The sequence below is a fragment of the Camelina sativa genome, chromosome 8 (genome assembly GCF_000633955.1).
Source record: "Camelina sativa cultivar DH55 chromosome 8, Cs, whole genome shotgun sequence".
In the NCBI taxonomy this organism is placed as follows: domain Eukaryota; kingdom Viridiplantae; phylum Streptophyta; class Magnoliopsida; order Brassicales; family Brassicaceae; genus Camelina; species Camelina sativa.
The window spans coordinates 3,404,560-3,416,327 of NC_025692.1; the positions used below are offsets into that span (position 1 = coordinate 3,404,560).

The 11,768-nt window shown below is 36.1% G+C and overlaps 5 protein-coding genes across 6 annotated transcripts in view; 4 read left to right on the forward strand and 1 right to left on the reverse strand.

Moving 5' to 3' along the window:
• Positions 1-738, forward strand: part of LOC104705942 (auxin efflux carrier component 5-like) — a 2,566-nt gene extending 1,828 nt beyond the window's left edge. Inside the window, exons 3-5 of the mRNA XM_010422046.1 lie at positions 49-206; positions 467-543; positions 637-738. Coding sequence (XP_010420348.1) covers positions 49-206; positions 467-543; positions 637-709 — 308 coding nt within the window. The 3' untranslated portion in view covers positions 710-738. The remainder of the gene's footprint in view (positions 1-48; positions 207-466; positions 544-636) is intronic.
• Positions 1,314-3,563, forward strand: LOC104705943 (zinc finger CCCH domain-containing protein 57). 2 transcript variants are annotated; one of them, XM_010422048.1, is made up of 7 exons: positions 1,314-1,647; positions 1,753-1,916; positions 2,085-2,147; positions 2,288-2,407; positions 2,486-2,767; positions 2,846-3,124; positions 3,194-3,563. In XM_010422048.1, exons 1-7 carry the CDS (start codon positions 1,581-1,583, stop codon positions 3,458-3,460), a joined length of 1,242 nt encoding a protein of 413 aa, XP_010420350.1. In that variant the 5' UTR covers positions 1,314-1,580; the 3' UTR covers positions 3,461-3,563. The 2 variants fall into 2 exon arrangements, with proteins under 2 accessions (XP_010420350.1, XP_010420349.1); XM_010422047.2 differs by having other exon boundaries at positions 1,315-1,647; positions 2,840-3,124.
• LOC104705944 (F-box/LRR-repeat/kelch-repeat protein At1g09650-like) lies at positions 4,088-5,247 on the forward strand. The gene has a single exon (XM_010422049.2). It carries the CDS (start codon positions 4,088-4,090, stop codon positions 5,177-5,179), a length of 1,092 nt encoding a protein of 363 aa, XP_010420351.1. The 3' UTR covers positions 5,180-5,247.
• On the forward strand, positions 5,707-7,184 carry LOC104705946. The gene is made up of 3 exons (XM_010422051.2): positions 5,707-6,208; positions 6,441-6,678; positions 6,795-7,184. Exons 1-3 carry the CDS (start codon positions 5,834-5,836, stop codon positions 6,950-6,952), a joined length of 771 nt encoding a protein of 256 aa, XP_010420353.1. The 5' UTR covers positions 5,707-5,833; the 3' UTR covers positions 6,953-7,184.
• LOC104705945 (transcription repressor KAN1-like) lies at positions 7,117-11,528 on the reverse strand. Its single transcript, XM_010422050.2, has 6 exons — positions 10,745-11,528; positions 10,535-10,611; positions 9,532-9,577; positions 8,543-8,690; positions 7,854-7,962; positions 7,117-7,767 (listed from the first exon to the last, which is right to left on the reverse strand). The coding sequence occupies exons 1-6, from the start codon at positions 11,526-11,528 to the stop codon at positions 7,666-7,668; spliced, it is 1,266 nt and encodes a 421-aa protein (XP_010420352.1). The 3' UTR covers positions 7,117-7,665.

Consider the following 11,768-nt stretch of genomic DNA (forward strand, 5'->3'; position numbering starts at 1 on the left):
TATCAGTATTGAGATAACAGCGAGTAGATGCATATACACTATACGCAGGGATATTCATGGCACTTCAAGAGAAGTTGATAGTATGTGGAACAAGCTTAACTGTGATGGGGATGGTCTTGAAGTTTATTGCCGGACCCGCCGCCATGGCTATTGGTTCTATCGCCTTTGGCCTCCACGGGGATGTCCTCCGTGTCGCCATCATTCAGGTCATTAGTTATATACTTTTCTCCTATAATTTACCCCATATGTTTTTCCATTTGACAAAAAATCATTGAGCTTTGTTTGATTAAGTTTCGGGTTTGGTTTGTTGATGTGTCGACGATATGTTTAGCGACAAATATTTTGAATTTGAAATAATTTAAGTGTAGTTTTTTATATCGTTATTTTTGGCCTGATATTAAGCATTAAACATTAAACCTTTTCTTTATAAAGATCATTGATGATTTATTGTTTGTGAAATCTACAGGCTGCTTTGCCACAATCAATCACTTCGTTCATTTTTGCAAAGGAATATGGATTACATGCAGAGGTTCTAAGCACAGCGTAAGTCCAAATTAAGAATTAGTACAAAGTTTTTAATCCAAATTTTGTTTAGGTTATTATATAAGTAAAAAAATTGAATTGTGATACATGCAGGGTGATATTCGGGACCTTGGTCTCTCTGCCTGTGCTCGTCGCATACTACGCAGCTCTAGAGTTTATTCATTAATTAAATCAATAAATTCGATTATATATCAATGTTTCTCTCTTACATCTTTCACAACTGTTGTTTTTTTTTTGTTTAAATTGCTATCTCTCTTTTATTTTACACTTTAGAAAAGAAAAAAAAATAATTTTTTTCATTTTCTTTTTCTTTTCCTTAATTGAAATTTTGAAGTGTGTATTCCAGGAAAACTATTGATCGAGCTGACTAATTGTTGTAAGATAAAATAACATTCCCCGGCCCTTTTTATGTTTATATGCATTAGTAGAATGAAGTAAAGATAAAAACCCCTACAAATGGAATGGTGACATCGATAACATTCCCCGGCCCTTTCTACACTACAAATTACAAGACCCTTTATGTATGTTTTAGTTAAGTAACTAGCGAGTGATAAGATTATTTGAATTTGAAATTCGGATTAGAGATCAATCAGGGTCAAAATCTGAATGAATCAAATATCAATATATCATTCACCAAACACATGTACCTACGTTTTAGTAGAATCAGTCCATAAATTCACAAAGGGTAATTTAGTCATTCAGTTTTTTTTTTTTTTTTCCTCTTCTCCGAATCTCCAATTTTGTTTTGTGTGGAGGAGAGAAAAGAACGCTTTTACTTCCTCTGCCTCTCTCTCTCTCTCTCTCTCTGCTTTCTCACTCTATGACGTGTCCTCTAATGCATCCTCCTCCAATGCCATTTCTTCTAAACTCTCCACAACCAGAGGAGGAAGAAGACGATTCGTGGGCGGAGGAGAAACGATGGGATTTCCCGTCGGAAAATCTCTAGAGTGAGAGAATTATTATGGTGTTTTCTTAATGCTTCATAATCACTGACGAAGCCATTGTTCTTCTTCTTCTTCTTCTTCTTCTTCATCTCCATGGATTTTGATTCCAGAGTTCCCATTACTCGGGAAAGCACTTCTCTTTCCCCTTTGCTACACCAAAGTACCATCCTTTTTCCCTTTTCTGATTCAATCTTAAAAATCTCAGCTTGAATTATTTTGCTTGTGGGTTTTGATTAGAAAACTTGATTGGGTTTGTGAATTTCAGATGCAATGTGGCAAATGAATTTGGGATCAGATGAAACAATGAGTGGTGGTGATGGGTTTTATCCGGAGCGTCAGGGAGAGCCTGACTGTTCTTATTACATAAGGACTGGACTTTGTAGGTTTGGTTCAACTTGTCGATTCAATCATCCTCACGACCGGAAACTGGTACTGATTCCGTTTCTGTGTTTAGTGAATTTTGTGACACTCCCTTTTGTTGTCTGTTTCCTCTGTTTCTTGTTGGCTTCTCAAAGTTTGTAGCTTTGAGGGTGTGATGTGTTGTGTATAGTGTATGAGATTACTAATTGATGAAAAAGTCTCATGTCCGATTTCTAGGTTATAGCAACAGCAAGGACTAAAGGAGAATACCCTGAAAGAATCGGTCAGCCTGAATGCGAGGTTTAGTATGTTTTCACTTTTCACAATATCAACACAACGAATGATTTTAGATGATTGTTGATTCAACAGAGCTATGCTTATTGAGTTTTGACTACTTTACTCTGTCTCAAAACAATTTTTTTTTGTGTGTGTCTGTGCAGTTTTATATGAAGACAGGAACCTGCAAATTTGGAGTGACTTGCAAGTTTCATCATCCTAGGAACAATGTTGGGACTGATGGAAGAGTATCAGTTGATGTCTTAGGCTATCCTCTACGGCCGGTATGTGTACCTTTCAACTCTCTAACTTGACCACTGCTTTTAAGATTTTGCTTCTCTCATGAGTCTGTTTGCTTGCAGAACGAAGATGATTGCTCTTATTTTTTGAGAACTGGACACTGTAAATTTGGAGGAACTTGTAAATTCAATCATCCTCAGACTCAATCAACCAAATTGATGGTTTCTCTTCGCGGCTCTCCGGTTTACTCTGCTCTTCAATCTTTAACTGGTCAACAGTCTTATTCTTGGCCGCGGACATCTTGTCTTGCAACTCCTCCTCGTTTTCAAGATCCTTCTAGTATTGCTTCTTTAGTTCTACCTCAAGGTGGTGTTGTATCAGTTCAAGGGTGGAACGGTTTCGGTGTACGTCTTTTTTCCTCAGTCATCCATCATATTATGAACTTTTAAGGATTTTGATTATGATACTCTTACCAGGGTCAGCTCGGTTCGCTTTCTCCCTCGGGAAGTGACCAGAACTACAGAAACCAACGGCAGAATGATGCAGAAGAATCTTCAGGATCTCAAGGAGGTGTCTTCTCATCCGGGTTTCATTCAGGAAGTTCTGTTCCGCTCGGCTTGTATGCATTCCCGGAAAGACCAGGCCAACTTGAATGCCAATTCTACATGAAGACAGGAGATTGCAAATTTCATCATCCTAGAGACAGACAAACCCCAGCTCCTGATTGTGTCTTAAGCACTGTTGGCCTCCCTTTACGCCTGGTAAGCTTACAAAAAGACTTGAGATTTAAAAGTATTCTCTGGTTTGGTAAATTGTTGGTTTGGAACCAGGGAGAACCACTGTGCGTGTTCTATTCGCGGTATGGGATCTGCAAGTTTGGTCCAAGCTGCAAATTTGATCACCCGATGGGAGTCTTCACTTACAACAACAATGCTGCAGCTCCTTCTTCTTCATCATCATCATCTTTGCATCAAGAGACTGCCATCACCACACAGCTCAGGAATCTCCTAGTATCTTCTTCTGTGGAAGCAACACTCCCGTCTTCTGTCTCGGATACAACCTCTGCTAAAGACACCACTGTTGATGCACAACACTGAAACCTTTCGTTTTGTCTGTCTTTATTTATGTTCAGAGATGAGTGAAATTCTAATTCGCATTTTGTTGTAATTTTCTATTGGCCAATCGCTTGAAAATTAAATTTATGGCTAGAGAAAAACAAATAATTATAAATAAACACTTGGATTAGCTCAGGGTTTAAGAATCTGAATTCGATATTTTTTTAGAGAAATACCTTAAAATAGCACTAAAACAAGTTTTCTGAACAACTATACCATACATTCCATAAATTTTCTAAAATAACATTATTTAATATTTAAAATTAATTTTTAGAATTTGTTTGTTAGATTTTGGTTCTTAATTTCACATTTAGGGTATAGTTTTGAGGAGTAAGATTTAGTATTTTGAATTTAGAATATTATTTTAAAAGATTAATTTTGATATATAATGCTATATTAAAAAATTAAGAGATGTTGCTCTAAATTTGTTTTTAGGGTTATTTTTGAGAATTTTCCTATTTTTTTTATAAAATTTGTATATAAAAAAGGCAAACTTTTTAAATTTCCTTTCCTCGTGGGTTTTCGTATCTATTTGTAAGATTACTTGTTGTATAAGACTCTGTTATTTATTCATCATCAATGGCTACCACTTGGCCAACACGACAAAGAATGTCGAAAAGACGTTGCTTGAGGGTGGAATTGCTGCCCCACCATGTAGTAGAGCGAATCCTGGAGAGAGTTGCGGTGAAGTCTCTGCTGAGATTCAAGGCCGTATCGAAGCAATGGAGATCAACAATTGAGTCCCAATTCTTCCAAGGAAGACACTTGACGCATCGTCAGCGATCAGGAGATCCAGATGTTCTCATGGTGTCCCCAACTACCCACCCGGACACTGGTCACACCCTAACAACACTGGTGTTGGGTTCATCCTCATCGGTCAAGATCCCTGTTCCTTGGGAGGAGACGGACAATACACCTTACCGTGTTTTCCATAGTAGCTGTGACGGTCTCCTTTGTCTCTCTAATCGCTACAAATTTTTTGTGGTCAACCCCGCCACTCGATGGTATCGGGCTCTTCCTCCCTGTAGCTTTCAACAACTCTATCATCAATCTCTTTTTGACTTTCAGTATGGATACTTTACGCCTGGATTCGGTAAAGACGTATTCTCGAGCACATACAAGCCCGTTTGGTTATTCAACTCTTTAGAATTAGGCCTAAAAAACGCTACCACATGCCAAGTTTTTGACTTTACCACCAACGCTTGGAGGTATGTCACTCCAGCTGCTCCTTACCGCGTTCTTGCTCCCGTTAAGCCTGTGTTTGTTGATGGGTCGCTTCATTGGTTAACCGACTGCCTAGAAACCAAAGTTGTATCTTTCGATCTTCACACCGAAGCTTTTCAAGTCATCTCTAAAGCTCCCTTTGCGATCAATTCCTCCCCCAATCCTCTCGGGATGGTCATGTGCAACCTCGACAACCGCTTGTGCGTATCTGAGATGAAGCGGCCACACCAAGTGATATGGTCGTTCAATTCAAACAACAAGACATGGGACAAAATGTATTCTATAGACCTGGATTTTACCGTTGCTTTGCATGGTATCCCAAGATTTACAAGTTACGCTCTCGTGCCACTAGCAATTTTAAAGAAAAAGAAGAAGAAGAAGAAGAAGAAGAAGTTGTTGTTTTATGATCCTAAGCTAACTGGACAACTATTTTATGCAAGTGATTCTGAAATCAAACGGGATGAAGTTGCTTTCTAGGCTAGATCCACTGGACTTCCTGTTTGTTATTTCCCGAGTTTAATCTCTATTTTATAGATTTGGTTAGTGCCAATGCATAATATGTAACATTTGCTTCTTCCATCAACTAATTTTGCAACTGTTACCATGATTGCTTGTTTTTTTTTTTGGTGAGATGATTGCTTGTTTATTTCTTCTTTAAATTTCAATTTTACTTAAAATATAACTTTAAATTTAAATCTGGATAATATTCTTATTTTACATAAAATTGTAGTTTTCATTAAAAATAAAAAAAAATGAGTATTTCTCAAAATATATAACTATTGTTTTCAAAATGACCTTGTCTTATTCGGTTAAGAGGCCGTCCAAAGTAGATGGGTCATTATTTGAAAAAGCCTTAGAAGCCCAAATTATACAACAAAAATGAAAAATGAAAAAAACTCAGGGCCAAACGCATGTGTAGAGCGCGTTGATTTCACGTCCATCTTTATCTACTAGTACGGTTAACAGGGATTTAAAGCCACGTGGGTGCTACACATGTCCTGAAACACAAACTAAACAGCTGTTTTGTCCGCCCATTTTCTATTAAAAAATCCCAACTTTTTGTTCCTTACTCCAATTTAGTTTCCTAAATCCGATCTAAACAACTGGTGGGTAGTTTCTAGTTTTCCAAGAATGGCGCAAGATCACGACGACGAGACGGAGAGCAAAACCTACGCCAGCGTTGTCGGTGGCGATGATGTCGGTGAAATCGTCAACGGAGGAACGAAGAATGGTCATCATCGTAAACCGGACTTTGTGGAGAAGGAAGAAGACGATGAGGATTTGAAGAGTCTCTACTCATTGATTTGTCTCACGATCGGTTCGGTTCTGTTTCCGGATTCGAAAACCGGCGGTGATGATGCGTCGTCGTCTTCGTTTCTTGAACGTTTTAAGAACTCCGTCGCTAAAAATGGTCCGAAGCTTCGTGAAGCTTCTGCAAGAACAGGACGCGAGATCCTTCTCTGGACTCGTAAAGGCAGCTCGCTTCGTGCTCTGCTTGTCATCACTGTAAGTTTGGATTTTTTGATTCCAATGATTGGTTTTTTTCATAAAATTGATTTGATTTCGAAAACCTAATTCGATTTCGATTCCTGAAGTAAGAATAAGAATTTGTGCCCTAATTCGTCTTGATTCTGTAACCATTGTTGAAAAGTTTGGTACTTTAGTGAACCCATTTGAGTCAAGTTTTCCTCTGTATCTATCTCAGGCTGTACTGATTAGTTAGTTAATATTGTTGTAGGTGGGAACTATAGTTCTTCTTACAACAATGGCTTTGGTTGTGTTCACGCTCTTCTTTGTAGCAGCAACAGCTAATGCTATCATTATTTCTCTTCTGATTTCACTTGCTGTTGCTGGTGGCTTCTTGGCACTCTTCTTTCTCTGCTTGACTGGTGTTTACATCGGAGCCTTATCCATTGCTGCGTTTGTCATCTCTACCGCTACAGTTTCTGCTGTTGTTTCCGTCTTAATAGCTTCAGGTTGGTTATATACTCTGCTCTGGTTCTGTTTTTTTTTTTGGAATCTTGAAATGACATTCCCCCAAGTTGCTTCCTTTATGTCTGACGAATGGGAAATGGATTTGGGATTGGATCAGGTTGGATTGGGTTTTTCTATACTGTGTGGATGGGTACACGAGGAAGCCTACGCTTGGCGAAGCAATCGGTTTCAGTGGTGGGATCAGCTATTTCTGGTAACAGTGCCAGTCGTCATCAGCACCAAAACCGGGAGGTAAACATCGATTCATCCAACTGAGAAACCGTCTCTACCGTGTTTGTAAATAAACCACGAGTTTTGGTCTGAGTTTGTTGTTATTGGAAGCTTGATATAAACCGTATCTACTGAGTTTGTTGTGAAGAAAGCAGAGAACCAGATGAATCTTTCAAAATTTGTGATCAATGTCTTAGGATTTTGGATAGTGTACTCAATACATTTTTTGTGTTTATGTACTTAAGAATGATATGTCAGTATACATATGAAATCTCAACTTAGATCTCTCGCTCTCTCTAACATTTCAGAATGAAGAAAAGAAAAAAAAAAACCATAGATACCTTGAAACCCTCTAACCCAGCTAGAGGCTTTCAACAAAAAAAATTGAAACTTTCACCAAATTTTGGCGATCTTTCCAATTATATAACTTATGATCACACCAGATCAACAGCTCTAGAAAACCAAAACAAAAAAACCTCATACATTGATCATCCACTTTTATAATCAAATCATCAATGGAACCTTGAGAAGAAGAATCTCCAAATATCTTCCTCTTTTGTAGTGATATCCTCCTCGCTGCAAAAACCAACACTCTTGAGCAGTTTCGCTCTCTACGTGTTCTTCTTTTACGTTGAGAGTTTCATCATCACAACGCTATATACTGCATTCATGTTTCGGAGTATATATATATATATAGAGAGAGAGAGATAGAGATAAAAAAAACCAATATATATTAAAATCCAAATGGATCAAGAAAGTCATTTATCGTGCCAATCTGGTCTCCCTAATGTGAACTCCAAACTTGGATTGTTACAACTAAGATCTCCACACCTCTTTGCTTGATCATTCGACCTTTGCTCCTGCCAAGTTATCTTTTTTTTTTAAGATTAAAAAGAAAAGAAACACCCTAAGAAAAACAAAAGCTATATATGAGAATAATTAGAACCTGATTTTGAAGGCTGGATCTTTGATGATGAGAGATCATTGATGTTGATGCAGTTCTGATCATTGTATCCATGTCGCTTGAGCAGTTATTACTTAATGGCCATGTCTCTCTATTATATGATTTAAGAAAAGAAAACACAAATTTAGGAAATATTTATCATACGATGAATATTTGAAAATTATTTTCCTAACTACTGTATATCGGTAATTAACAATTAATAATTGTTATATTCTTCTCAAATTAAAAAAAAATAATAATAAACTAAATTATCCCACAATCTACATGTCACATCACAGAGGAATAACATCATCATGTTCTAGATAGGTAACCTTTAGAACCTGAACAACCTAATAATTACATATAATCACATCATCAGCCATAAAGCCCTAAATCCTAAATCTTCCATCTCGTTTTAACAGAAAACACCACTTTAATTGGTTCCCTTATATCGGAACGAAAACAAAACGGAAAATATCGTCCAAAAAAAAACTATTTCATCAAGTATGGGATAAACCAAAAATTGTTATATGAACTTGGTAGGAAGTAGGAGCCATTAGGTGAGAGAACCCTAAATCTTACATCAAATAGTTAATCGTAATTCGTACCTAAAGTTTATATACGTACATATCGTGTGTGTATTACATGTTAGTTTGTAATTATTATAAGATTATAATAATACGTAAACGTACCGTGAAGAGTTACTCCAACGAGGTTGTGTGGAAGAAATGTCAATTTCTTGATGAAGAGAAGTATCGTCAGATTGTGCCCTTTGATCCGTCGATGATTGATGATGGACTTCGTTTCCATTTATGCCCATTTCTTCTTCTCCTGACCCATCTGAAAATTTATTTTAACTTTTTTTTTATCAAGTTCCGTCTCAATTCTTTTTACCATAGAAGGGTTCTTATTTAAAATTAAACAATTATTGTAAGCTTTTGGTAAAAGACAATGCAGTGAAGAAATTACTTTTCTATAAATGTTTTTCAGCATTTTGCTGGACTACAATCTAATATATGTCCCAAAAATAATAATTTAAAAGACTCGAAAGTTGTGCCATATAATAATAATTTGAACAAATGAATGATATGTTTTAAGAAAAATCCATATAAAGAAGTGATAGTTCTTGTAGCGCTTTAATTCATGAACCTTGAACTGGATATGATTAATTGATTTAATAGATTTGTCTCCTTAGAGAATTAATATCAATATTATGGATGAATGTTTGTTTGGTTTGCTTTGAACTTTGACCACTAAACTTTAGGGTTTTCAATCAAAGGAAAGATAAAGCCTTGAGCTTGACCAATATCTTAGGGTTTGTTTTTTTATTATTTTGGGAAAAGGGAATAGTAGAAATAGTGGAACTGAATAGTAGAATCAAATAGTAAAATAATAGAAATAGTTTAACGTTACTATATTACTATATATATACAAATATCTAATCACTAATTAAAATTCTGATTGAGAATTCTATATCAGACACATTATAGTCAACAAATGTACTATAGTGATTATATTTTGTTGGCGAATCCTAAGCTTTATTGTGTGTATCTTTCTTATTAGAATCCAGTACCATCTCTTTAGCATATATAAAGCTGATAAAAAAGCTTTCCTAAAGAAATGTGAATATGCATAACATTATAGATCTGAGCGAGTGTGAGTGTAAAGGAATAATACGTACCTGATGAAGCAGCAGGCTTGTTAGTGGTCTTAACAGTTCGATACATCTGCCAAAAAAAAAAGAAATATAAGGCACGAGATTTCTAAAACTAAGAATAAACCATAATCTATAATAAAAGATAGAAGAAAACGAAAATAAAATCGGACAAAAGATCCTGATCAACTAATTAGATTATTTTTGTATAGAGATGACAAGACTGGAGACATATATGCAGACACATATGAACTTTTAAATAATTAAAGAAATAATATAATGTAGTACATATGTATGGTTTCTGGGTTTGTCTTGGAACTGGTGTTCGTATATTTAAATTATTTATTTATAATTTTAAGACCACGAGGTTGATGTCTGAAAGAAGGTTGAGTAATAGAAAGATTGAATTATTATCATTGAGTAATGATGACTACTTTTGTCCCCTATTCCTAATTAAAATATAAAATAAAAACCAAAAAAAAAAATGAATTAATAAAATCCAGATAACTTCTATCATCTCAATTCTCGCAATTGTTTAATATTTCTCTGAAAGGTTTCAGTCTTTTAAAGCTATAACTACTCTCTCTTTTCTCTCTTTAAATTCATTCAACTGCTTCAATTTTCTTGGCAATTGTGCCATCTCTTCCAAAAAAAATGACTTAACTTAAAGCAAAGACAAAACAAGAAAATAAAAGTAAGACATTAGAATTGAAGCATTATTCATTGCTAGCTTATAAGTACAAAAACAAAAAAAAAACAATCTTGTTTCTTGATTCAGATGTTTTTGTGCAACGCCAAGGAGAAGAAAGTGATATATATGGTGATGATGAAAACTATGAAATATCCCTAATTATAGAATCTCGATTGGTAAAGAACTAACTCGACGATTAGACTCGTAAGAGGGGAAATGAACCAATAAGAAAATGAGTGACAAACCAAAATTAACAAATTAACATTGATTTTCTGATGTGTATATATATTTTTTAAAAATGTTTAATTGAATAGCAAGTAGCTAGAGTGTTAATTGTACCTGCAAATGGCTCTTTACATGAGCTAAAGTTAAGTCCTTTACATCCATGAGCTCAAGAACCGACTTCGGGGTTGCCCCTAGAATCATAACAACAAGAACAAACAAGAAAAGAAAAAAAAAATCAAAACTTTGAGAAGAATTTGAAGAAAAAGGGAAGGATCTTGAGAATGTAAAATGTGTGTGTGTATATATATATATATAAATACGTACTTTCATGGCCTCCTAAGAGCTCAACAGCGTGAACAAACCGAGCGTGAAGGCTACTAGTCCAACGCATCCTCGGAGCTCTCATGCTCCGTTTTGTCGGCATCTTAGGCAAGAATCTTGATCTGATCATCCCATGATGATGGTGATGGTTATGATGATGAGGAGAAGAGGAATCTGAAGATCCAACGATTCCATAGTGATTATGATTATGATGATGATGATGCAAAGGAACACCCTTAAGCCTAGGGGAAGATTGTAATGAAGTACGGTAAGCGTTGTTATAGCCTGAAGATGAGTTTAAGATTGAGATTTGGTCCAGGTCTCCTCCTCCTCCTCCTCCAAGAGAAGGCAAAGAAGAAGAAGGAGAGGTTTGGTTGTGGAAAGGGAATGAACGGTTGTGATAGACCGGGATGCCTCTAATCGGACGGTGGAGATTATTAATCTCGGATTCATCGACCCTTTGGTGAAGGCTTCCACCATTGATGATAGGGTTGTTGTAATGCTGCTGATGATGAGGAAGATTAAGGTTTCTTCGATCAGGACAATGGAAGATTCTTGCGGTTGGGTGGTTATGATGAGACAAAGAGAGTTCAAAGTTCGATGATCGGTTGTTTTCCGGTTGGGACGATCTTCTATTAGGTTCTTTGGAAGTATCATTGTGATGATACTGATGATGATGATGATGAATATCTGGGAGACTGATGTGGAGAGATAGATCAGGGAGAGTACTAGTAGTTGTTGTTGTGTTTGATTTTGGTTTCTCTAGAAAGACTCCTTCCATGGACATAATTTTTATACAAACGTCAAAAGATACCTCTCGTGCTATAGCTGCCACTGAAGTTGATGATGATGATGGTGATGGTGATGATGATGATGATGATGATGCCTTTTTTTTTTGTTTTTTTTTGTTGTTCTCTTGAGGGTTTTGCTTCGGAATTTAAAATGAATTTCTCTAAGGAACAAAAAAAAAGCAGAGGGATTCTTTGGGCAAAGAAGTCAAAAGGGTGTCTGAAAGATTTGATTTTTT